This window comes from Bos grunniens, chromosome 12 (genome assembly GCF_055505025.1).
Source record: "Bos grunniens cultivar Pamir isolate PY7600 chromosome 12, Bosgru_T2T1.0, whole genome shotgun sequence".
NCBI classification, from domain to species: Eukaryota; Metazoa; Chordata; class Mammalia; order Artiodactyla; family Bovidae; genus Bos; species Bos grunniens.
Genome location: NC_141176.1, coordinates 77,594,915 through 77,622,884, shown reverse-complemented (window position 1 = coordinate 77,622,884; position 27,970 = coordinate 77,594,915). Strand labels below are relative to the sequence as shown.

Here is a 27,970-nt window from a genome sequence, read left to right as displayed (position 1 = left end):
CATCATCAAGAAGTCTACAAACAATAAATGCTGGAGAGGATGTGTAGAAAAGGGAACACTCTTGTACTGTTGGTGGGAATGTAAATTGATACAGCCACTATGGAAGATGGTATGTAGATTCCTTAAAAAGCCAGGAATAAAACCACCATGCTGCTGCTGCTGCTGCTAAGTCACTCTAGTCGTGTGCAACTCTGTGCGACCCCGTAGACGGCAGCCCACCAGGCTCCCCCATCCCTGGGATTCTCCAGGCAAGAACACTGGAGTGGGTTGCCATTTCCTTCTCCAATGCATGAGAGTGAAAAGTGAAAGTGAAGTCGCTCAGTTGTGCCCCATCGTTGCAACCCCATGGACTGCAGCCTACCAGGCTCCTCCGTCCATGGGAGTTTCCAGGCAAGAGTACTGGCCATATGACCCAGATATCCCACTCTGAGGCATACACCCTGAGGAAACCAAAATTGAAAATGATACATGTATCCCATTGTTCACTGCAGCACTGTTTACAATAGGTAGGACATGGAAGCAACCTAGATATCCATTGACAGATGAAGGGATAAAGAAGTTGTGGTACATATACACAATGGAATATTATTCAGCTATTAAAAAGAACACATTTGAATCAGTTCTAATGAGGCAGATGAAACTAGAGCCTATTATACAGAGTGAAGTAAGTCAGAAAGAAAAATACCAATACAGTATATTAACGCATATACGTGAAATTTAGACAGATGGTTATGACAACTTTATATGCAAGATAGCAAAAGAGACACAGATATAAAGAACAGACTTTTGGACTCTGTGGGAGAAGGTGAGGATGGGATGTTTTGAGAGAATAGTATTGAAACATATATATTACCATATGTGAAATAGATGGCCAGTCAAAGTTTGATGCATGAAACAGGGCATTCAAAGCAGGTGTAATGGGAAAACCCAGAAGGATGGGATGGGGAGGGAGGTTGGAGTGGGTTTCAGGATGGGGGACACATGTAAATCCGTGGCAAAAAAATTCTAAAAAAGGAAAAAAAAGAAAAAAAATTAATGTTTTATAATTTAGTTCTTCCCAGAGAAATTTTTTTCATTTTGAAGATTATCGCAATAGTTTGTCCAGACTTTGTACTTTTAGTTTTTTGGGCATTTTACTGATGAACTGTAACCTCTCTTTAAAAACAAAAATTATCAGTTACTGACAATTTTCTTAACACTAAGAACATGTAAAGGCATACAAACATCCTTAAGTCTCTCAGGAATATGACCTGTAATTGGCATGACTTCTCCCTCACATTGGATTGTGTGATGTTGCATGTACCTCCATATTTTTTTCCTTTCTTACAGCAGAAGTACTTTATGGCCCCAACGCATGTAACAGATATTAAAATTGAGGTCTTATCACTCTGACCCACAAAGTCATAATTAGTTTCTTAATTCCCTATTTTTTGTTGTTGTCATTGTTGGTGTTAAATTAGAGCTCTTGTGAAGTTAGAGCTTTGACGGGTATTTATAAGTTACTTTGCCAAGAAAGACTTCATCATACAAAGTGACCTGCTTCCTTAGCATTACTGAGATTCATTCTTTATCAAATGAAAATGGAGAGGTAGTGGAGGTTTCAATTTATTAGTCGAGGGCCAGGCTCATCATGTACTTAAGCTCCCACATCGTGGAGATTAATGAAATAGTTAAAACCAAGGGTCATAATGAAAACATAAATGATTAAAAACTTCCTACATTGACTATTCTATTAAGTATATTATTTTAATAAGTTATAAAATATGTTTAGTATACATCATAAAATTTGCATTTCAAATTTCAGCTTGTCATTTCAACTGCTAAATTCTGTGGCTATCTAATACTGTGTCCATATGGATAGCTAGTAAAAGGAGCCTTCTAAAGGCAACTGAAGTTGTTTCAGACCCTGGAAGAGAAAAGATTGGATGAAAAGTCCTGTAGAACACATTATCTTAAAATAGGAAGGAGAAAAATGTGGGCTATGTTTAGCATATCAATGACTATTTTGTTATTTTCTCCACTTTCTGAAGTAATGTGTGTTACTTTATTGAAATGGGCAGATTTTCATAAGCTTTAATTTGCAGGAATCAGAAACCCCAACCCTACAAGGCCTTTCGTTTACTGTCAGACCTGGTGAACTGTTAGTTGTGGTTGGACCTGTGGGAGCAGGAAAGGTAAGCCATGATACCTTGCTCGGCTTGCTGCAATGCCACAGCCCCTGTTAAATTCTCAGAGTTGAGGGACTTCCCTGGTGGTCCAATGGTTAAGAATCTGCCTTCCAATGCAGGAGACACGGGTTGGATCCCTTGTCGGGGAACTAAGATCCCACATGCCTTGGGACAACTAAGCCTGTGTGCTGCAATGAAAGATCTTAAGTATTGCAACTATGACCCAACACAGCCAAAAATAAATAAATAAATATTTTAAAAAATTCTTAAGGGTTGAGCCTAAAGCTGTGTATAACACAGTTTGAACTGGGCAAATCTAGAATCGCTTTCCTCTAGGTGTGTTCCATGGGACATTCGTTTTGCAAGAAGGTTTCATGGCCACATAAATCTGGATAAACGCACTGTGTTTTCCTTCTTGGTGCTTCATATTGCACAGTTGGGAACTGCTTGTTGGATGTTTGGACATCTCAGTGAAGGACATTATTTATGTGACATCTATTCAGGACAGAATGAGACAGTGGGGACTTCTTTTTGTGATGGTCATCCCTCCAGGAAGTCTGGAGGTTGTGAAGGCTCTTCCAGGAAGCTTTGAGCATTTTCTCACATGACTTGACTTGATCCTCTCAGTGCACATGTAGTGAATGTGCAGCCATGTGCTAGAGCTAAAGAAACAGATGTGAGCGAGACCCTGACACCTCTTCCCTCCAGAGACAACCAGGTTCTGGGGTAAGACAGATATGCAGGCAGATTATTTTAGCCCAGTGTGCTAGCACTGTGATGTGGGGACACAGACACACCACATCTGTGTGGTGTACAAGATTTGAAGGACATGTGTACATGCATTTAGTCTCTTGTGTTCTGTACAACAAAATACAGAAATCTAAACATAAGTGTGTACATGAGAGGTTAATGATTTCTTCTGTGATGGACTTTTGCTCTTTGGACACAACACACTTCAGAGTTTTTTAATAATCATCTTTGGATATAGCTTTCATGTGTAGCTTTTTAAGCACAAATATTTGTCAAGTGAAGTATACCCAGATATAGGAACAGCTGCATAAGCATCAGATGCAAGAAATACACATCCTGCTGGGCTGCTCTGTTAGTTAAGAATGTTAAACATTCTTATTTAGTCTTTGTTGAGTATAGCGCTTCATTTGGGGGAAATTCTTGGGCACAGTAGTTTGTTATAACATTTTATTAGTATTTCTTGTCAACTGTGGGTTTACATTGACCAACAGTGTTATTTTCACCTTTTTGGTTGCAATCGCCAGAACTATACTTTATCCTGTTCTAAACATAAGCGTTCTATCATACATCAAGCACCAGGGTGGGGTCGGCTGTGCTGCAGGGCATATTCCGTCCTGAGTGCTGCCTGTTCACATGTGTGTGTTGCCATCTGTTTCAGTCATCACTGTTACGTGCTCTGCTGGGGGAGCTGCCCCCGAGCCAGGGACAGGTCAGTGTGCATGGGAGGATCATGTATGTTTCTCAGCAGCCTTGGGTGTTCTCGGGAACTGTGAGGAATAACATTTTATTTGGGAAGAAATATGAAAAAGAACGATATGAAAAAGTAATAAAGGCTTGTGCTTTGAAAGAGGTGAGTAATGACTCCTAAGTTGGATATACTTGAATATTAAATAATGATAATATTGGTTTAACCTACAAGATTTGTTGAGAGTTTTTATTTATTTATTTATTTATTTTTTAATTTTAAAAATCTTTGATTGTTGCTGATTATTTGAAACTGGTCTTCTGGGTAAATATGCAGGTATATACATTGCTGTTTTAATCCTGATGTGATAACACTCACAGAATGCCTTTTTTTTTTCCCCTTGAGGGGATCAGTCCATTCTATGAAGTTTCATTCACTTTTAACAATTATAGAAATTTCTAAAATAGCAAGCACAGTGTAATGAATCCTCATGTACCACTCCCAGCTTCAGCCAGGATCACCTGGTGGCCTGTCTTGCTGCATCGCTACCCCTGTGCTCTGCCTGCCCCACCCCCAACCTAGATTATTCTGGAGCAGATCCTAGACATCATATTAGTTCATCTGTCTACATTTCATTAGTTTCGTCTAAGAGAAAAAAATCTTTTCTCTTTGGAAAAAAATCACCACATTTTTCACCTGAAAAATAATCACCATATTTTTCACCTGAAAAATAACCCAAATTCCTGAATGTCATCAACCTTCTAATCTGAGTTTACATGTTGTGAGACATCTCACTGAGAAATCTTGTTCATTGTTGTTGGAATCAGATTTCACATAAGGTCTGTCCATTGTGCTTAGTTGTTGCCTCCTCGATACCTTTCAGTCTATAGGTTTCCCTCTTTACTTCATTTTTGATTTATAATTTATTATTTAAAGAAAATAGAATACTTATGTTTCTTCTTAATACTGCATCATTTTGTTGTAGAAGAGATTGTTTTCAGAAAGGGCATCAATTTTCACAGAAAATGGCAAAGTGAAATGTTTAACACTATGTTAGGATTTAGATGAAATTAGTGAATGAATGAGGAAAACTAAAGTTATCTGATAGAATATAATTTGGCAGAAAAAAAGAAAAGTGTAAATACCAATAAATAGTTTGTTATTCTCTTGGGTTATAAACATCAGTGAAAAACAGTTTTAAAGGTCTCCCCTTGGTCTGTTCAGGGCAATTTGGACATCTGACTATACATTTATACAGTGAGGAAAAAGCTGGGACAGACTATCAAAGGTTTGGTGTTAAAGGCTGCAAACTCTCTTTGTGAGGAAATAGTAATTCTGCTTGAACAATGGTTTGAACACCATAGATTGTATCAGGAGAGCAGCATTTTATGATAATGTGGACAGAACAGAATTATTCATTTAATGGCTGCTATTTCTTTCTCTTTGGCTCATGTTAATGGGAGATTGTGCTTTTGCAGAAATGATGTGAAGTTAGGAGGAATGAACTAGATTTTTGTTAAATGGTACATAGACTGTGTAAGAAAAGAAGAGGGGAAACAAATGTGAAACAGTGAGACAATAGCTCCTGTTTATTCAGAGTTCATGTGCAAAACATTTTTGTATCTGTCTCACACGTGTGCATGCACACACATAAACAGGAAACAGTTCAGTTCAGTTCAGTCGCACAGCCATGTCCAACTCTTTGCAACCCCATGATTTGCAGCACGCCAGGCCTCCCTGTCATTCACCAACTCCCGGAGTTTACTCAAACTCATGTCCATCGAGTCAGTGATGCCATCCAGCCATCTCATCCTCTGTCATTCCCTTCTCCTCCTGCCCCAATCCCACCCAGCTTCAGAGTCTTTTCCAATGAGTCAACACTTTGCATGAGGTGGCCAAAGTATTGGAGTCTCAGCTTTAGCATCAGTCCTTCCAAGGAACACCCAGGACTGATCTTCTTTAGAATGGACTGGTTGGATCTCCTTGCAGTCCAAGGGACTCTCAAGAATGTTCTTCAATACCACAGTTCAAAAGCATCAATTCTTCAGCACTCAGCTTTCTACACAGTCCAACTTTCACATCCATACATGACTACTGGAAAAACCATAGCCTTGACTAGACAGACCCTTTGTTGGCAAAGTAATGTCTCTGCTTTTGAATAAGCTATCTAGGTTGGTCATAACTTTCTTTCCAAGGAGTAAGTGTCTTTTAATTTCATGGCTGCAATCACCAACTGCAGTGATTTTGGAGCCCCTCCAAAAATAAAGTCTGACACTGTTTCCACTGTTTCCCCATCTATTTGCCATGAATGATGGGACCAGATGCCATAATCTTAGTATTCTGAATGTTGAGCTTTAGGCCAACTTTTTCACTCTCCTCTTTCATTTTCATCAAGAGGCTTTTTAATTCCTCTTCATATTCTGCCATAAGGGTGGTGTCATCTGCATATCTGAGGTTATTGATATTTCTCCCAGCAATCTTGATTGCAGCTTGTGCTTCTCCCAGCACAGCGTTTCTCATGATGTACTCTGCATATAAGTTAAATAAGCAGGGTGACAGTATACAGCCTTGACGTACTCCTTTCCCTATTTGGAACCAGTCTGTTGTTCCATGTCCAGGTTTAACTGTTGCTTCCTGACCTGCATATAGGTTTCTCAAGAGGCAGGTCAGGTGGTCTGGTATTCCCATCCCTTTCAGGATTTTCCACAGTTTATTGTGATCCACACAGTCAAAGGCTTTGGCATAGTCAATAAAGCAGAAATAGATGTTTTTCTGGAACTCTCTTGGTTTTTCTTTCATCCAGCAGATATTGGCAATTTGATCTCTGGTTCCTCTGCCTTTTCTAAAACCAGCTTGAACATCTGGAAGTTCACGGTTCACATATTGCTGAAGCCTGACTTGGAGAATTTTAAGCATTACTTTACTAGCGTGTGAGATGAGTGCAATTGTGTGGTAGTTTGAACATTCTTTGGCATTACCTTTCTTTGGGATTGGAATGAAAACTGACCTTTTCCAGTCCTGTGGCCACTGTTGAGTTTTCCAAATTTGCTGGCATATTCAGTGCATCACTTTCACAGCATCATCTTTTAGGATTTGAAATAGCTCAACTGGAATTCCATAATCTTCACTAGCTTTGTTCGTATTGATACTTCCTAAGGCCCACTTGAGTTCACATTCCAGGATGTCTGGCTCTAGGTGAGTGATCACACCATCGTGATTTTCTTTGTCATGAAGATCTTTTTTGTGCAGTTCTTCTGTGTATTCTTGCTACCTCTTCTTAATATCTTCTGCTTCTGTTGGGTCCATACCATTTCTGTCATTTATCGAGCCCATGTTTGCATGAAATGTTCCCTTGGTATCTCTAATTTTCTTGAAGAGATCTCTAGTCTTTCCCATTCTGTTGTTTTCCTCTATTTCTTTGCATTTATCACTGAAGAAGGCTTTCTTATCTCTCCTTGCTATTCTTTGGAACTCTGCATTCAGATGCTTATATCTTTCCTTTTCTCCTTTGATTTTCACTTTTCTTTTCACAGCTATTTGTGAGGCCTCCTCAGACAGCCATTTTGCTTTTTTGCATTTCTTTTTCATGGGGATGGTCTTGATCCCTGTCTCCTGTACAATGTCACGAACTTCCATCCATAGTTCATTAGGCACTCTATCTATCAGATCTAGGCCCTTACATCTATTTCTCACTTCCACTGTATAATCATAAGGGATTTGATTTAGGTCATACCTGGATGGTCTAGTGGTTTTCCCTACTTTCTTCAATTTAAGTCTGAATTTGGCAATAAGGAGTTCATGATCTGAGCCACAGTCAGCTCCCGGTCTTGTTTTTGTTGACTGTATTGAGCTTCTCCATCTTTGGCTGCAAAGAATATAATCAATCTGATTTCGGTGTTGACCATCTGGTGATGTCCATGTATAGAGTCTTCTCTTGTGTTGTTGGAAGAGGGTGTTTGTTATGACCAGTGTGTTCTCTTGGTGAAACTCTTACTCCAAGGCCAAATTTGCCTGTTATTCCAGGTGTTTCTTGAGTTCTTACTTTTGCATTCCAGTCCCCTATAATGAAAAGGACATCTTTTTTTGGTGTTAGTTCTAAAAGGTCTCCTAGGTCTTCATAGAACCGTTCAACTTCAGCTTCTTCAGCGTTACTGGTTGGGACATAGGCTTGGATTACCATGATATTGAATAGTTTGCCTTGGAAATGAACAGAGAGCATTCTCTCGTTTTTGAGATTGCATCCAAGTACTGCATTTCAGACTCTTTTGTTGAGCATGATGGCTACTCCATTTCTTCTAAGGGATTCCTGCCCACAGTAGTAGATATAAGGATCATCTGAGTTAAATTCACCCATTCCAGTCCATTTGAGTTCTCTGATTCCTAGAATGTCAATGTTCACTCTTGCCATCTCCTGTTTGACCACTTCCAATTTGCCTTGATTCATGGACCTAACATTCTGGGTATCTATGCAATATTGCTCTTTATAGCATCGTATCTTGCTTCTATCACCAGTCACATCCACAATAGGGTATTGTTTTTCTTTGGCTCCATCCCTTTATTCTTTCTGGAGTTATTTCTCCACTGATCTCCAGTAGCATATTGGGCACTTACCAACATGGGGAGTTCCTCTTTCAATAACCTATCATTTTGCCTTTTCGTACTGTTCATGGGGTTCTCAAGGCAAGAATACTGAAATGGTTTGCCATTCCCTTCTCCAGTGGACCACATTCTGTCAGACCTCTCCACCATGACCAATCTATCTTGCATGGTCCCACGTGGCATGGCTTAGTTTCATTGAGTTATTCAAGGCTGTGTTCTGTGTGATCAGATTGGCTAGTTTTCTGTGCTCATGATTTCAGTGCATCTGCCCTCTGATGCCCTCTCGCAACCCTATTGTCTTACTTGTGTTTCTCTTACCTTTGTCATGGGGTATCTCTTCATGGCTGCTCCAGCAAAGTGCAACTGCTGCTCCTTACCTTGGATAAAGGGTATCTCCTCACGGCCGCCCCTCCTGACCTTGAACGTGGAATAGCTCCTCTCGGCCCTCCTGCGCCCTTGCAGCCACTGTTCCTTGGATGTGGGGTTGCTCTTCCTGGCTGCCGCCCCTAACCTCGGGCATGTGGTAGCTCCTCTCCGCAGCCGTCCCTCACCTCGGACGTGGGGTAGCTCTTCTTGGCCGCTCCTGCGCCGTCGCAGTCTGGCACTCTCGGTTGTTGCCCCTTACCTTGGGCGAGGGGTAGCTCCTCTCAGCCATGCTTCTGCACGGTCCTTTGCAGCCAGCGGGCTTCTGCATGGTCACATGATTTATTAATTCTTTATGAATGTCCTTGATGTTCCTATCTTCATTTTATAGTAGGAGAAACTGATACTTGAGGGATGACACAGCTCATCTCTGCCTTTACAGCTCAAGTTCAGATCTGTTTCTGCATAAGCCTAGATTCCATGGAAGGTGGGGTGTGGAGTAAACAGATTTCAGGCATTTTCTCTTTACCTTAATCACATCCAGCTCCTGACACCCAGATCAAATTCCTGAGACCCAGCCAGGGTGTGCCTGTTTCTTTCATGACCTTACTTTTCTGATGAAGAAAGAGACACACCCTGGTTAGGGTCTCTCTTTACATGTCCCTTTACACTTTCATCCATTGCTCACTTTTTAAGAAATTCTTACTTCTAAACTTCCTCAATTGAGAAGCAGCACAACACCATGGATAAGCATGGAAACTAGAGGCAGTTTGATGTGAAGGAGCAGAAGTCTCTGAACTGACATGAGCTGGGTCAGATTCTAGCTCTTTTGTTCAATAGCTGAAAAGGAAAGATATACCTATTTGAAAAGGAAAGATATATCTATTTGAATGAAGAGTTCCAAAGAATAGCAAGGAGAGATAAGAAAGCCTTCCTCAATGATCAGTGCAAAGAAATAGAGGAAAACAACAGAATGGGAAAGGCTAGAGATCTCTTCAAGAAAATTAGAGATACCAAAGGAATATTTCATGCAAAGATGGGCACAATAAAGGACAGAAATGGTGTGGACCTAACAGAAGCAGAAGATATTAAGAAGAGGTGGTAATAATACACAGAAGGATTATACAAAAAAGATCTTCACCACCCAGAAAATCATGATGGTGTGATCACTCACCTAGAGCCAGACATCCTGGAATGTGAACTCAAGTGGGCCTTAGGAAGTATCAATACGAACAAAGCTAGTGAAGATTATGGAATTCCAGTTGAGCTATTTCAAATCCTAAAAGATGATGCTGTGAAAGTGCTACACTCAATATGTCAGCAAATTTGGAAAACTCGGCAGTGGCCACAGGACTGGAAAAGGTCAGTTTTCATTCCAATCCCAAAGAAAGGCAATGCCAAAGAATGCTCAAAACCACACAGTTGCACTCATCTCAAATGCTAGTAAAGTAATGCTCAAAATTCTCCAAGCTTGGCTTCTGCAGTACATGAACTGAAATTCCAGATGTTCAAGCTGGTTTTAGAAAAGGCAGAGGAACCAGAGATCAAATTCCCAACATATGCTGGATCATCAAAAAAGAAAGAGAGTTCCAGAAAAACATCTATTTCTATTTTATTGACTATGCCAAAACTTTGACAGTGTGGACCACAGCAAACTCTGGAAAATTCTTCAAGAGGTGGGAATACCAGACCACCTGACCTGCCTCTTGAGAAATCTGTATGCAAGTCAGGAAGCAACAGTTAGAACTGGGCATGGAACAACAGACTGGTTCCAAATAGGGAAAGGGGTACATCAAGGCTATATATTGTCACCATGCTTATTTAAATTATATGAAGAATACATCATGAGAAATGCTGGGCTGGATGAAGCACAAGCTAGAATCAAGATTGCCAGGAGAAATATCGAAAACCTCAGATATGCAGATGATACCACCCTTATCGCAGAAAGTGAAGAAGAACTAAAAAGCCTCTTGATGAAAGTGAAAGAGGAGAGTGAAAAAGTTGGCTTAAAGCTCAACATTCAGAAAGTGAAGATCATGGCATCCAGTCCCATAACTTCATGGGAAATAGGTGGGAACAGTAGAAACAGTGACAGACTTTATTTTTTTGAGCTCCAAAATCACTGCAGTTGGTGATTGAAGCCATGAAATTTAAAGACAGTTACTCCTTGGAAGGAAAGTTATGACCAACCTAGATAGCATATTCAAAAGCAGAGACATTGCTTGCCAAGAAAGGTCCATCTAGTGAAAGCTATGGTTTTTTCAGTAGTCATCTTTGGATATGAAAGTTGGACTATAAAGAAAGGTGAGCACCGAAGAATTGATGCTCTTGAACTGTGGTGTTGGAGAAGACTCTTGAGGGTCCCTTGGACTGCAAGGAGATCCAACCAGTCCATTCTAAATAAAATCAGTCCTGAATGTTCCTTGGATGGACTGTTGCTGAAGCTGAAACTCCAATACTTTGGCTACCTGATACGAAGAACTGACTCATTAGAGAAGACCCTGATACTGGGAAAGATTGAAGACGACAGAGGAAAAGGGGACGACAGAGGATGAGATGGTTGGATGGTATCACTGACTCAATGGACATGAGTTTGAGTAAACTCTGGGAATGGGCGATGGACAGGAAGGCCTGACCTGCTGCAGTTAATGGGGTCACAAAGAGTCAGACACGGCTGAGCAACTGAACTGAACTGACTCTCAGAACAGCGATGTGACCTCACTTAGTCTCAGTTTCCTCATCTGGGAAATGGGGTCAGTACTTACCATGTAGCTTGTTTCAAAGATTAGAGATAATCAGTATCAGGGTGCAGCACAGTGCTTGGTTCACAGATCTTACCCACCAGGAGCTGAGAGAAGCTATGTGCACACATAGAAATTATTGAGCAGAATAGGACAGGTCCTTCAGAAGAAATGTATGCAAAGCCTTAGGAACCCAGCAGGAAGAGAGTGAGTCCAGGATGATTTCATGGGAGAGTGTGTTTAGGCTGAGCCTGGAAGGATGGGCAGGATATTGACAGGCCATGAGAGGAGGGGCAATTCCAAATGGAAGACAAGCAGTAAAGGGAGGTTCCATTGTTTGACTCCAGAATCCCGCCCTCCTCTGCTAGGGCACTCATCAACTGTTTTAACAGTCTGCTCCATAGCATTTTTACTGTTAAGTCTCCACCATTGCTGAAGGGTCCTTGGTATGTTTCTGGTAGATGGTATCAAACCAGCTTCTTCATTTCCTAGTTTGCCTCTAATTTGTGTATCTGCTGCTCAGTGAAAATTGTTTAAATTTAACTTAGAGGAAAATAACATGAATAAGAACACTTTCCTGTCAGTGGGAAGAATTGTAATATATGCTCAAGTCAGGCTTTTCTCTTTAACCTAATCAGAAAATCCTGGCTGGGAAATTAGCCTGACTTGGATTTTACCTCAAATCCTTTAAAATATTCTTCCCATCTGGGACTTATCTATTAATAATTTGTAAAGTCAACAACACACTCAAAGTCCTACCACCAGAGTTGAAGAGAGCCTGTTTCTTATGCTTGAACTGAGCTAAGGGAAAGAGTGAACTTCAGTGCCTTTTCTAGAGCATGTTGCGATTGCTGTGCTATAATGCGATGCTATTTGGGGAAGGAAGCCAGAAAAATACATTAATAAAATTAAAGGATAAAAACTAATAACAGTTTGCAAGGACTGTCAACAGTGAAATGGAGGTCCAGAAAACAGGGGACCTGTGTGTGTCTGTGTGTCTTTGTGGCTGTCAGGGAGGGTTATGATGGAGACACTCTCTTTCTTATCCTCATGGTCACAAGCTTTGCATGTTGTGATTCACACTGTGAATGGAGTCCCCCTGTTGGATTAATGAGAAAATAGGCATCAGTCATCAGTAGCAGAGCTTCCCTTATAGCTCAGTTGATAAAGAATCTGCCTGCAGTGTGGGAGACCTGGGTTTGATTCCTGGGTTGGGAAGATCACCTGTAGGAGGGAAAGGCTACCCACTCCAGTATTCTGGCCTGGAGAATTCCATGGAGTCACAAAGAGTCAGACACAACTAAGCAACTTTCACTTTGACTTTCATCAGTAACAACTCAGTAAACGGTGACCCTGTTCTTCCTCATGCTCCAAACACCATGGTGCTCTTCTTACAACCCACACCCATCCCATCAGCAGGTCTTACAGACTCTGCCTTCAGAATGTGTCTGGAGTGTGCTCCATCTCTCCATCCCTGCTGCTCCCACCGTGGTCCTGGCCACCATCGTCTCTCACTTAGATTATTCCAGTAGCCTCCTTACTTGTATCCACCCTCACTCATTCTCCCTTACTTCTTGTTTTCTGCAAAGCACAGGAATGAGTCTGTAGAAATCTCAGACCAGGTCAGTCATCCCTTCTCCTCTCCCTGTTACTGGGAGTGACCCCAGGCTCCTCCTGCTCTGTCTCTGCCCTCATTCCCCACATTCTTACTCAGCTCTGCTCTCCTGCCTCCTTGCTTGTCCTGAACCCCTTGGGCATCTCCCCATGGCCCCTGCACTCGCCCATTCCTCTGTGTGGAGCAGCCTCTCCAGGTCTGCCTGAGCCCCTCCCCCTCCCCAGATCTGCTCAACCCCCTCTGAGCAGAGCCCTCACACCCCAGTGTGGACTCACTTCCCTCCTTCATTCTCCACCACCCTCCCCTCCCCCACCCCACCCCCTGAGCCGGCTTCCTTTTCCTTCTCATCCTCAGTACTTGCACTAAAGTTAATTTTCCTTATTGACCATCTCCCACTGTGGAGAGAAACTCTAGGGGCTTTGTTTCCTCATGGCTGAATTCATTGTGACCAGAACAATGCCTGGTGTATATTGATCCACAATGAATATCTCTTAGAATGGTCAGATGCATAAATGTTGTGAAAAACTACAGAATAAAAACAAAAAATAACCCTGAGGATTTTTTAAATTGTTCACTGTTATGGTTTAGCCACTATGAAATATACTCATCATTGTTGATCAAACACTGTGGGGAGAACTGATGCTAAAAAGTTAGGATGGCAGGAGGAGAACATATTTTAGATCTTTTTTTTTTTTTCTCCTTTTCTATCTCCGTGTAGGATTTACAGCTTTTGAAGGAAAATGATCTAACTGAGATAGGAGACCGGGGAACCCCTCTGAGTGCAGGACAGAAAGCCCGGGTCAGCCTCGCCAGGTAAATGGGGTTTCAGTTGCCATCCTGCCCCTCCTCCTCTGCGGCTCCTAGTGGACGTGAGCACACAGAACCCGCTCACCGGGTGGGCCTGTGTAAAGCAGGGTCTTGCCTCTTTCCCTGGGCTCATGGAAGGAACCTGGAGTTGTTGGACACCATCATGATTCAGAGATGGGACCCAGGGAGTGTGACATGTCCTCTCCTGATGTCTCTCTCTGTTTTCTAGAGCTGTGTATCAGGATGCAGACGTCTACCTCCTGGATGATCCACTGAGCACAGTGGATGCAGGAATCAGCAGGCACTTGTTCGAACAGTGAGTTTGCTTCTATTTTCTATCATCTCTGCTTTCCAGGAACCCTGTAGAGATTGGGTAAGAGAGCTCAGGAAAGCCTTTGTGCTTCAGGAGACTCAGCTTGCTCTGCCCTTGTGTCTCTCTCTTCCCTCCCTTCCCTCCACAGAAGATCCATTGTAGAGAAATTTTGCATCATGATGAGGTCAGGACAGGAAAATACAGAAGGTGCTTCCAATGTGTGAAGGACAGTGGGGTCTGTGCTTTAGGGAGTGAGGAATAGGTGAGAGATTTCCCTGTGACCTGCAGTTGATAATCAGACACTGTGATGGGTCCAGAGCCTTGAAATAAGAAAGATGATGAATGGTTTTTAAATCACAGAGTTGGACCCAGGAATCTAGTACTTAGTGTCAGTCCCTTTTCTCTATCATGTGTTTAAGGCACATTAGAAGCAAAATTTTCGGTACTGACACAGGGCTTCTATAGAAAGGCTCTGTTGGTTTATGCTTATTATTCTGTAGGTTTGGAAATTCTTAATAAGGCCTAGAATTAAGACTAACTTATTCCACATCTAAGCATGAATTTAATGGTTTAGCGTTGCTTCATGGATGCTTACTTGAATTAATACTTAGACCCATGACGTAGGGTTAGCTTGAATGTGGAACTAGAGATGTAGAATCTGGTGGAAATCTTGACTCTCATTTTTGTGTTTCTGGAGTACAAATTGCTCTTGCCTGGCCACAGAATGACTGAAGTATAACAACTCTTATGCTTTTTTTGTGAATAATGTGTCCTAATACATGCTGACTGAAGCCTCTGATGGAGTCTAGACTGGGCTTTTTGAAAGCCGCATGAGCTTGCTTTTGCTAAAACAGCATCCACATCTACCCCATGGTTGCTTACCTTGCTGTTGTCCACCTTGTTAAGGCCAACAAGCCTTCCAGCTGCACTTATTAACTCCATGTTGTGTGCACTGAGATCAGTGCCCTTGCAGATGCTACTGCAGGAAACCTCTTAGTTTACAAGGAGGACGGAGAGCCAGGAGAGGGGAAGGACCCACACTGGGCAGCGTAAGGGAGACTTAGGATGCCCAGCTCTCATTTCAGCCTCTTAGGAACCTGTCTCATTGTGGAGCTTGTTAAGACAGATGCCTGGCAAAAGTCAGCTGAGACAGGGTTTAGGGGTTTCTATACAGGATAGTAAGTGCTGAATGGAAGTGGATGTTGGAAAGCTCCCTGTGCTCCGAGCTGGGCAGGAAGTGCCCTGGGGGCGTGCAGGCTGGGTATATATGTGGAGGTTGAGAAGATGACCCAGTTCTCTTTGCTGAAGGAAGAGTAGAAGCACAGGAAGCGAGGCTGTGAGAACAGAAGGCATGTCCTTGCCTGGAGGAGGCGGGTTGTACAGCAGAGAGAAGCTGTTTGGGAATTCTCGCTGTCAGGTCCTGTGTTAGTTTGCTGGGGCTGTGTCTGTCCAGGCTGCTCTCACAGAGACCAGAACCCGAGCAAGTCAAAGGTGAGGGTGTTGGCAAATTTGGTGTCTGGTGAGGACCCAATTGCTGTGTCCTCATATGGTGGAAGGGGTGAGGGAGCTGTGTGGGTCCCTTTTATAAAGGCACTAGTCCCATTCAGGTAGACTCCACCCTCATGACCTGTCACCTCCCAATGGCCCCATCTCCAGTACTTTCACAGTGGGGATTGGGTTTCAATGTATGTATTTTGAGGACACAAACATTCAGTCACAGCAGGCTGTCAGAGATGACAGCGTTGGGGGAGCAGTGTGTAAATAATAGAGATTCATTTTCTCACAGTTCTAAAGGCTAAACTCTCATGATCAAGGTGTGGGCAGTTTGGTTTCTCCTTAGACCTTTTCCTTATCTTCCGATGACATCTTCCTTGCTGTGTCCTCGGACATGGTCCTCCCTCTTTTCATGCACATCCCTGTGTTTCTGTCCTTATGTCTTAGTGTCCTCTTCTAAGGACACCGGTCAGATTGGATTAGGCCCACTCTAATTAAGGGTAACAGTTACCTCTTTAAAGATTCTGTCACCAGATTCTAAGGTTCTGGTGGTCAATGAGCCATCATATGAATTTTTGGGGGGACAGAATTCATTCACAGCAAGTCCTAAATAGCAAAGTAAAGAGACTTAAGCAGATCAGTGGAGTGAGTGAGAGAGATATGTGAGGAGCTCTGAGCTCTGGATATGAGGAGTTGGGATTCCACATCCATTAAGCAGGGGTCATGAGGCAGGTACCACTGAAGGCTGTATGTGAAAGGTGCTTAGTGTTGGGGCGATGAAAGAGCTCTGGAGATGGATGGTGGTGATGGTTACACAGTGATGTGAATGTACTTAATGCCATTGAGCTGTATGCACAAAAAATAGTTAAAATGTAAATTTCATGTTATGTATATTTTACCACTCACAAAAATTACACATTAGCATTGAGTCTTTCAGAACAAAAGAGAGCGGGGCAGCTGACACATGGCATGGCCTCCCACTCTCTGATCTGACCCCCCGCCCCCTTTCCCATTCTCTTTTGATTGTCATTTGATAAATTTTCTCTTATTTAAAGCACCTAGTGGCTCAGATGGTAAAGAATCTGCCTGCAATGCAGGAGACCTGGGTTCAATCCCTGGTTCAAGAAGATCCCCTGGAGGAGGGCATGGCACTATTCTTGCCTGGAGAATCCTCATGGACAGAAGGTCCTGGCGGGCTATAGGCCATGGGGTTGCAAAGAGTCAGACACAACTGAGTGACCAACACTTTCACTGATGACTTTTCCCTTAGGAAGTGACTTGTGGCTTGTCATGAGTTCAGTGATGGGACACTAGTATTGAGATAGGCATTTCCAACCCCCACTCTTGTGGCATCATGAGTAGCTCAGCCTCCCTGTTCCCAGTGCTCCACCCTGAACTTGCAAGTGTCTGCTACCCTGTCTTGTGTGCATCTGCACAAGTTCCCCATCACTGCAAGAGCAGTTTCTGCTGGCTCTTGTGTCTGTGTCACAGGCAGGGGAAGGGAAAGTTTATTGATTTCCATGTATCAGTGTGCTGAACACAAAAACTCTCTCAGGTGTTTATAAAGGTGAGGTGTTTATAATATGTTTCTAAAGTCCTCTCCAACCTTTGGGTTTAATGACCTTGTATGTACACTTTATAGAAGCAAGCTTGTTAAGGCTTGTATACTAATCAGAACCACATTCTCTGGGGAAACTTAGGACAGGGATCACAAAGGCAATTTAGGAAATCACTCAACAGCGACTGAGAATGTTCTCAATGAGTTGGGCAATTGGACGGAACAATATGCTATGAGAGACTGTGGTTGTGTTGAAGCTTAGTCGTGGTGAATATTTTCTATAAAAAGTGAATGAATCACACTTCTACTTGCTATTATCAGCTTCCTTTAGTCATGAATATATTAATATATACCAGGTTACTAATGTTTGTGATTTTTATAACTATATTTTGTGATGATTAAGTGGGTTCTATTACCTATAGAAGGTGAGAGTCCTTAGATGAACTGATACAGTCTCACTTGGGTTCAGCCATGGAACCTCTCCTGGTTCAGCCCCACATCACCAGACCCCTGCCACCTGCGTCATCAGCTTTTCAGGTCTGTCCTGATCAGACTCCCATGCTGCTGTCTATACAGCTCACCTTCCTGCTCCAGCCCTTCATAGACCTTCCCCTGCTCTCCCCTCCCATACCCTCCATGTTCAGGAAGCAACTCCAGGTCCTCAGAGAAAAGGCTTCTTTGCCATCTGCCCCCATCAGCCTTTCCAGCTCTTCCCCACACCTATTCAGTATTCCACTGTGTTGGCTTTGTGGGGGTCCTTTCTCACCGCTGTCTATACATACTGGCCCGTCTGTCCCAGAGCCAGGGAGCAGTGTGCCAGGACACAGAAAGAAGATGGAAGACAGGACCTGCCATTCACTCCCCCTCCTCCAGGGGGTGCCGGTGCCTTCTGTCTTCCCACAGCTCTCAGTGGGTGCACTTGACCATTTATGAATCTACCCACCCCTAGAAGCTGTGATTGCAGGAAGGTGCCTCAGCCCAGCATGTTCTGTCCCAGACCCCTGCACCTGCTGTGCCTTCTTCCAGGGATATTTCCCCAGAGAGTCTCAGGGCTCCCATGTCTTCCCATCTAAGACAGCAGCCCCCTTGCTTTTTCTTCAGAGCACACATCATGGCCTGATAGTACTTTTCCTATACTCATTTAGTGTATCCCCTTTCTACATGGTGCAAAGTAATGTCTGGTTTCTTGACCTGCAATATAAGTCAAGGGAGTGGCACCTCAGTAAACCTCTGCTGATTGAATGGATGAAGGTCTGGATTCTGAATTATTTGTATCCCTTGTACCATGGAATGTGTCTCCTCTTAACACAGCCCCTATATAGTTGGGTTTTCCCATAAGATGTTATGGAAAAACTCAAAAGAACTTTGTGGCCAACCCAATAAATAGAATTAACACAGCCCTTATATAGAATTAACAGTTAACTTGTTTCTGAATCACTCATATTTATGACATAAGTTGGAAATCTTTACTCTGAAACTTGAAAAATAGACTATCTTCTTAGAGATGGATAAAAAGCATTATTTAGGAAAAATTCAAAGTCATTAATTGGCCACTTTGTTGCAATTATTTATATTACTTCATCTCTGATGGAATGTTAGGAAGCAAACATTTTACCATTTTTGGGTTGCTCCATCTTGGACATAGAAACACATCAGATTTGATTAACACCTGCCTTCAGTGACTGTTGGCAAGTATTATGAATTAAGGAGAAATAATTCCATTAAAAGCTTTAATACTAAGTCTGAAGAGGTTTACTCAGGAATCTTAGATACAAATGCTGAAATAAGACATGTCAAAGGGAAAAATGAACCCTTTTGGACTTAATGAAGCAATGGTGTATGTGTCTACATCCTGGGGTTTTGCTTCTGATCACAGACCCAGTGTTCAGAGTGTCCCCTTAGGACTTTTCTGTCATGAGTCCAAAGCACATGACTGCTCATGGTTAGGGAGGACTGGAGAAGGGGGCTGACATTTACTGAGTGGATTGGTGGTTTGAACTGGTGGGTGAGTTGTCCTTGGCCTTGTTTTGAGATGAAGAAACTGAGGTTTTGTAACTCATCCGACATCAGGCTCATGAGAGGGACTGAGCTGCAGTCTTCTGCCTTCACACTCTCCATCTGACTCACTCACTGGCTGAGCTCTGGCCCAGGTTCCTGAGATTTGCTCTGTGAGGGACTTGGGCACCCAGAGTACCTGCTTGCAGCCCTGACTATGGTCACCAGGGCCCCAAATCCAGCTACTTGCTTCCCTGGAGGGGTTGTGGACCTTGTGGGATGAGACTGGGGCTGAGTTCCTAGGGGTCTGCATTAAATGTGAAGCAGTTGGAGAAGTTACTGTAAAAACACACTGAAGGTTGGATACTGAGGGAGGTTGTTGGCCTTTCAGGCCTGCCAGGCCTCTACTTGCCTAGGTTAGACTTAAGAAAGAGCCCAGAATCAGTGACAGACACACATATGGTTTAATGATTAGGGCTGACTTACATATGCAAAGGAAATCCTGGAAGGACATCCTATTGTTTGGGGCCCACATTGGAACAGGACATGGTGGTAGTCTTCACTCCCAGGGGAAGGGGGAAGGGGAGGGGGTAGATTACCTGTTATAGGGGAAGTTGATGTCAGGTTGGGCCATTGGTTACCATGAAAACCAGCAGAGGGTCATGTCCCTTTTGCCCCTTTGACAAGCATCGTGGAGGGTTGTGATCTGAAGCTAGAGCCATCATTATCTGGGCCCTGGGACAAGCATATAGGAAGGTCAGTCATGTAAGTAGGTGTAGGTGAAGCAGACACTGGTAGAGCAGGGGATGTATAGACAGTAAGAGAAGAGCCATTTGGGTGGCCTGATCATACAAGGGTCTTAGGTAAGAGAACTGGTGTGTCTTTTGGCCGTTGGATGATTTCCATTGTGATTTGGGCCATCTGAATTCTGTCTTTCATTTTCATATTTGGAAGGTGTTCAGTCCTTATGAAGGAAGACTGGCTTCCTGCATGGGACTGGGACTGTTGTAGAGCCTGATGGAGGTCACATTGGCATTCATTTTCTGTTTAATATTATGTGGGAAGAAGTATCTAGAAAACGCACTCTAGCAAATGTTACCAAGATTCTATTAATTTTTTGTTGTTAATGTGTATATCATAAATCATAAATAATCCCCTAGAAAATTGTCTAAGGAAAATGCACACGTTTTTATGCAACATAGATGCCTCTTTTCCCATTCCCACATAATGATAAAATATTAAGTTCAGTCAAGTTTTGGAATCTCAGTATTGCTCAATTATTTTTCATTATGAAATGTAAATTATTGTTAAGCTGAGTTTTTAGAAAAAAATATAGCAAGTGCCTCCTTCACTGGACTGTTTTTTAGAATTTTTTTTAGTGGAGTTGGGTTCACATTTGTTGCTGATAAATTTGAGGACCTACTCAGGATCATTGACATATTTGTATTTAATTTGTATTGTTTACTTTTTATTTAAACTGTAGACCTTTGCTGTGTTGTTTTTGTCTCATTATGTTTTCAGAATATGTGTTTTCAGTTTGGAGCACCCCCACTAATGTGCATTTTCATACTGTACCTTTTACATTTGTAGGTGTATTCATCAGGCCTTGAAGGAGAAGATCACAATCTTAGTGACTCATCAGCTGCAGTACCTAAAGGATGCAAGTCAGATTCTGATACTGAAAGATGTAAGTAGTTTCTAGAAGCCTGTGAAATTGCTAGCACTCAGGCATGTTGAAGGCCAGACCTCCCAGCAGGTCACTCTCCTTGGATTCATGGTAAATGTCCTCTTCTACCTCAATTTAACTCCCTCTTCTTCTCAGAGCTGATATTATTTATGTCTTTGAAGATCAATCCAAAGACCTGTAAAGTGTCACTATTAAACTCGAAGCCACATAAACACTAAAGCATATAGGAGTGCTACCACAGGACTACTGAAATATTACTGTTCTAGTGAAATTTGTCAAGGATAATGATGCTATTTTATTTATAACTTCTGTTTTCCCCTTCTACAACTTAAGTCAAAGTTTTTAACTTGGAAATTAGAGCTGCTGAGATCTGTTTGTATCCATGTGATTGTCAAGCACAATTTACCTAACGAGGATCTTGCATTAACACTAGAAGCAAAGTTGGGTAGCCAAGCACCTGAGTCAGAGACGCCCACTCTGTGGGTATGGCCAGTTGCTGTCTCCCTGCCCAGGCCTCTATGTGCCCAATATGTATGGGAGCCTGTGCAGCAGGAGGACAAGGCCCTGCCTTCATGGAGCTCCTGTTCTTATGGGGATGGATGTGACAAAGAGGGTGACATCCTGGCTGTCTCCTTGAGGAGCTGGTGCCTCATGGGATCTCAGTGACATGAAGGTGGGGGCCATGCAACACTTGGGGGAGGGGGTCTGAGGCAGGGGTCCTAAGGAAGGAGCTGACCTGCCAGGTTGGAGGAACGACAGGAAGCCCAACATGGCTGAGGAGAATGAGAAGTGGGACATGGAGGGAGCTGGTCTCCGAGCAGTGGGCAGAGGACTGGAAGTGGGATGGAAGCCTTGGATGGTTCAGAACAGAGTGATGTGATGTTGGAGTTAAGAGATTCCTCCAATGGTCACTGGAGGGGCGATAGCAGAGGCAGTTAGGAGTCTTAGTAAAGTTGAGGAGACAGAAGTGTGGGCTCAGTCTAGAGTACCAGTTTCTATAGCTGCCATAACAAAGCACTGCAAACTGGGTGACTTAAAACAGCAGGAGTTTACTGTCTCCCTGTTCTGAAGGCTGCAAGTCCCAAATCCAGGCGCTGGCAGGGCCGTGCTCTCCCTGAAAGCTGCAGGGCAGAATACTTCCTTCCAGCCTGGGGTGTTCACCAGCCTTCCTTGGGTTCCTTGGCTTCCAGCTGCAGCACTGTGGTCTCTGCCTATGATGTCACATGGCCATTATCCCCCTGAGTCTCTTTTTATAAGGACAGTCTCATAAGATCTAAGGTCACCCTGTTCCAATGTGACCTCATCTTAACTTCATTACATCTTCATTACATCTACAAAGACACTGAATGCAAATAAGATCATGTTCACAGGCATCATGTTTAGGGCTTGAACTTACTTTTTGGAGGGCTACCAATCAACCCCAACTCCGAGCATGGCTGGGGATGGGATGGAGATTAGTGAGAATATTTCAGGCTTACTGGTTGTTTGATGCTTCAGACATTGTCTTTTTTGTCTCTGGGCATCATCACCTCCATCATTACCCCTTGTCTGTTCTACAGGCCCTTGGTCAGTCAGTTCAGTTGCTCAGTTGTGTCTGACTCCTTGTGACCCCATGGACTGCAGCAAGCCAGGCCTCCCTGTCCATCACCAACTCCTGGAGTCCACATAAACTCATGTCCATTGAGTCGGTGATGCCATCCAGCCATCTCATCCTCTGTTGTCCCCTTCTCCTCCTGCCTTCAATCTTTCCCAGCATCAGGGTCTTTTCCAATGAGTCAGTTGGTATCAGGTGGCCAAAGTATTGGAGTTTCAGCATCAGTCCTTCCAATGAACATCCAGGACTGATCTCCTTAGGATGGACTGGTTGAATCTCCTTGCAGTCCAAGGGACTCTCAAGAGTCTTCTGCAACACCACAGTTCAAAAGCATCAATTCTTCGGTACTCAGCTTTCTTCACAGTCCAACTCTCACATCCATACATGACTACTGGAAAAACCATAGCCTTGACTAGATGGACCTTTGTTGGCAAAGTAATGTCTCTGCTTTTGAATATGCTATCTAGGTCGGTCATAACTTTCCTTCCAAGGAGTAAGTGTCTTTTAATTTCATGGCTGCAATCACTATCTTCAGTGATTTTGGAGCACCCAAAAATAAAGTCTGACACTGTTTCCACTGTTTCCCCATCTATTTCCCATGAAGTGATGGGACCAGATGCCATGATCTTAGTTTTCTGAATGTTGAGTTTTAAGCCAACTTTTTCACTCTCCACTTTCACTTTCATCAAGAGGCTTTTTAGTTCCTCTTCACTTTCTGCCATGAGGGTGGTGTCATCTGCATATCTGAGGTTATTAATATTTCTCCCGGCAATCTTGATTCCAGCTTGTGCCTCCTCCAGCCCAGCGTTTCTCATGATGTACTCTGCATGTAAGTTAAATAAGCAGGGTGACCATATATAGCCTTGATGTACCCCTTTTCCTATTTGGAACCAGTCTGTTGTTCCATGTCCACTTCTAACTGTTGTTTCCTGAACTGCATATAGGTTTCTCAAAAGGCAGGTCAGGTGGTCTGGTATTCCCATCTCTTTCAGAATTTTCCACAGTTTATTGTGATCCACACAGTCAAAGGCTTTGGCATAGTCAATAAAGCAGAAATGGATGTTTTTCTGGAACTCTCTTGCTTTTTCGATGGTCCAGCAGATGTTGGCAATTTGATCTCTGGTTCCTCTGCCTTTTCTAAAACCAGCTTGAACATCTGGAAGTTCATGGTTCACATATTGCTGAAGCCTGGCTTGGAGAATTTTGAGCATTACTTTACTAGTGTGTGAGATGAGTACCTAGTTTGAGCATTCTTTGGCATTGCCTTTCTTTGAGATTGGAATGAAAACTGACCTTTTCCAGTCCTGTGGCCACTGCTGAGTTTTCCAAATTTGCTGACATATTGAGTGCAACACTTTCACAGCATCATCTTTTAGGATTTGAAATAGCTCAACTGGAATTCCATCACCTCCACTAGCTTTGTTCATAGAGATGCTTCCTAAGGCCCACTTGACTTCACATTCCAGGATGTCTGGCTCTAGGTGAGTGATCACACCATTGTGATTATCTTGGTTGTGAAGATGTTTTTTGTACAGTTCTTCTGTGTATTTGCCACTTCTTCTTAATATCTTCTGCTTTTGTTAGGTCCATACCAGGGTCCCTTATTGCTTCTTTTGAGGACACTACCCCCATTTTAGTGCTATCAGAACAACTATTTGTCCACATGTGAGCACCCCTGGATCAGTTGGGGTCCATCCTTACTCTTTGTCTGGTTCCTCTCTAACAGCAGAAAGGGAATGGTTGCCCTCTCAACCTCTCGGAGTGTCTGCTTGGCTGCTCAGTGAAATTGCTATCCTTATACCACTACTTGTTTCCTTGTGTGTCTTATAAGTACTATGTAGAAAATGATAATTTAATTAAATAAAGCCCTTGAATTTTGCCTCCCAAGTGGAACAAGGCACAGTATATCCTGAATAATTTTCTAACTCTGTAGAATAGACGGTACCCAAATGGTTCATTGAGTTGCTCACAATGGACCACTTCAGGAGATAGGGTGAGAGAGGTCCCAGCTAGGGTCCTGGGGCACCTTCTTCCATCTGACCTGCCTTAACCAGAGATGCCCTCCTCTATTTAGTTTTGCATCCAGTGATTTTTTTCCCTTATATTTTGTTTGACACTGAGTGAAAGAGCTGAGTCTTATTTCCTGGGGTCAGAATATAGTGAAGACATCTGCACATTATTTTATATGACTTTGTAAGAGAGGGATGAGGATGAGATGGTTGGATGGCATCATCAACTCAATGGACATGAATTTGAGCAAACTCAGGGAGATAAGTGAAGAACAGGGAAGCCTGGTGTACTGCAGTCCATGGAGTCACAAAGAACTGGACATGACTGAGCAACGGAACAACAATAACAAAGGGAGGAAAACTGCAATGATGTGTCACATGTGTTCAAAGAAAATGATTAGATTGACTGTAACTTCAACAGTTGCCTGAGTAGAGGATACCTGGTTGACTGCTTGTGACTGGTTGTTCTTAAGTTTTGTTTTTGCTTTTTTTTTTTGTTAGATATGAGTGCATTGGTTCTTAGGTGTTGGTTTGCTGGCATAGGAGGTCAAGGATTTAGAGCCACCTCAGTCTCATGGCCTCTTTATTTAAATACTTTGGCAGGCGGAATATTGAATTTTCAGTTGGGAACTTCCTGCATTTGTGGAGAAGTGGTAAAGACCAGGAAGATAAAGCTCATGGGGTCTCTGTCTAGGGCTGGTTCCTACATGTCTTTCTCCCAGTGGGGCACATGATACTATAACAATGGTCTGTGAAGATTTGATAAAAGACTGTTACCTCTGGAGATGTGCTGTGGCCACATCTGTGTCAGCCTTAAGTTTCTTTCCTGGAATATCTTCCTCAATTAACTGTTTGTTTGCATTTTTACATGATGCTTCTCTCAATTTCTGTGTTGTCAAAAAATACTGTTCTGATACTTCTACCCACATCTGTAATTTTAGCTTCCTTGAGTTCCCATGGTAGTTATGTCAATGGCCTCCATTTTTAAAACATGAACACACATTCCTTTCATATCCCCCAGCACCTAGCATAGGGCTTGACAGTGAACACCATGCTCATTTCGCAACTTGGAAGAAAAACTATGACCAATCTAGACAGCATATTAAAAAGCAGAGACATTACTTTGCTGACAAAGGTCCAACTAGTCAAAGCTATGGTTTTTCCAGTAGTCATATATGGATGTAAGAGTTGAACCATAAGGAAAGCTGAGTGCTGAAGAATTGATGCTTTTGAACTGTGGTGCTGGAGAAGACTCTTGAGAGTCCCTTGGACTGCAATGAGATCAAACCAGTCAATCCTGAAGGAAATCAGTCCTGAATATTCATTGGAAGGACTGATGCTGAAGCTGAAACTCCAATACTTTGGCCACCTGATGTGAAGAACTGACTCATTGGAAAAGACCCTGATGCTGGAAAAGATTGAAGGCAGGAGAAGGAGACGACAGAGGATGAGATGGTTGGATAGCATCACTGACTTGATAGACATGAGTTTGAGCAAGCTCCGGGAGTTGGTGGTGGACAGGAAGGCCCAGCATGTTGTAGTCCATGGGATCGCAAAGAGTCGGACATGACTGAGCGACTGAACTGAACTGAATTAGATTTGTTCACCAGAATTCCAAACCTAGAGATAATTTTCTTAAGAAAATAATAATTTAAGACTGGTTAACTCTTCTTATTTAGTATGTAGATTGGATTAATATTATCAAATGCAAATGAACTGCTCTCAAATTCTTTATTTTAGGGCAAAATTATGCAAAAGGGGACTTTTGCTGAGTTTCCAAAGCCTGGGATAGATTTTGAAGATATTCTTTTAAAGAAGGAGAATGAGGAGGCTGAACCATCTCCAGGTTCAGGAATTCCCACTCTGATCTCCGAGTCTTCAGTTCAGTCTCAATTGTCTCCCAGACACTCCTTGAAAGATGCGGCTCCAGGGGACCAAGATGTAAGTTTCTCATCCTGCAACCTGCTTTGGTTTGTCTGCTCTTGGTGGCCTCATGGACCTTCAGTCTGCTTCTCTCATGACATCTTTGTTTATCCCAAAGAAGATCCTAAGATTCCAAGCCTCATTCCATGGAATTGGTAGAATTAGAAGAGCATGAAGGAAGCAAGCCTGCTTGGTGTTCTCCTTTGGGTGTGGGATGGAGAATCTTATGGAGCTCAGTTTTGGGTGCACTGCTATGAATTTCCAGCTGTTTGTGGCTCACACTGATATGAGAACTCATCAGTTTAGCATAGTTACATCCTACTTGCTCTGGTGGCTCCTGACTTCTCTTATGCATCCAGAGGTTTAATGTGAAGACCCCCTTATACTGAGTTTTTCTGTGACCACATTAAATCAGCTACTTTTCCTATATGTTGGAATATTCTGGCACTGCAGGTGACTGATAGTAATATTTTGCCCCTTTGTCAGATCGTTTGTTGTAGGCCAGACTCTTTAGAGTTAGTTCTTGTCTTCCTTTTTTATTACCCTTTGAGACCTAGAGCCACATCGTATTCACCTTGAATGCCTAGTGCTCAGCATAGAGTTGAGTACATCTTTGGTTCATGTGACTCTATAATGCATTCTAGGTCCTACAGACAGAAATGAAGAAAAGCACTAGCTCTCTCTTAAAAACATACACGGGTAATCCTTGGTATCCAAGCCCACAATATCCAGGAATCTGGATGATTCCAATAAATATTCAGATTAGTTGCTCGCCTTCTACACTCAGGAATCACTCCCTGAAATTCAGGAACTAAATAGATTTGGGTCATATGCTGTCCTGTGCTGTCCAGACTCACATTATTTCAACTTCCTGTGTGAACACATTTTACTGTGTTTGTCTAGGATTTTGAGCATCAAGTATGTTTTATGTTTTTATCATTGGAAGTGATACATGTCATTTAGAGGGATATGTTAGTGCCATATTATTTTGTATATTATTTTGGAAGAAGCTCCTGCATTTGTACTTGAATCAGGTAGTTTTGCTTGTGCTGAGAGTCATGATCAACTTTGCAAAGCCACCCAACAGTGAATAATTTCATGCAAATGATGTCCTTATTTCTTTTTTTTCCATATATATATTTAATTATATATATTTATATGTATTTTATTACAGGTTCTTTTCCCATATAGGTTATTAAAAATATTAAGCAGAGTTCCCAGGGCTATATAGTACATCTTTGTTGTTCATCTATTTTTTTATTTTATTTTTTATTATTTTATTATTATTATTATTTTTAACTTTAAAATATTGTATTGGTTTTGCCATACATCAACATGAATCCGCCACAGGTATACACGTGTTCCCCATTCTGAACCCTCCTCCCTCTTCCATCCCCGTACCATCCCTCTGGGTCGTCCCGTGCACCAGCCCCAAGCATCCAGTATCGTGCATTGAACCTGAACTGGCGACTCGTTTCATATATGATATTTCTAATAGATTACTGAGAGTAGGATGGCTGGGCCCAAGGGTAAATGCATATGTGGTTTGGCTAGACATTCCCATACCCTGTTCTGTAGGAAACGGACCATCCTGCACTCCTACGAGTGTATGAGATGTGTCTGTTTCCCCACAGCTTTATAGTGGAGGGCATTGTAAGCTTTTGACATT

The 27,970-nt window shown here is 42.6% G+C and overlaps 1 protein-coding gene across 1 annotated transcript in view; it reads left to right on the top strand.

Annotated features, from left to right (window-relative positions):
- The window catches only part of LOC147361942 (ATP-binding cassette sub-family C member 4-like), a 221,769-nt gene that overhangs the window by 72,240 nt on the left and 121,559 nt on the right, over window positions 1-27,970 (top strand). Inside the window, 6 exon segments of the mRNA XM_086330260.1 lie at window positions 2,085-2,174; window positions 3,577-3,768; window positions 13,640-13,734; window positions 13,958-14,044; window positions 20,679-20,775; window positions 26,119-26,319. Of these exon segments, the coding sequence (XP_086186386.1) occupies window positions 2,085-2,174; window positions 3,577-3,768; window positions 13,640-13,734; window positions 13,958-14,044; window positions 20,679-20,775; window positions 26,119-26,319 (762 nt within the window).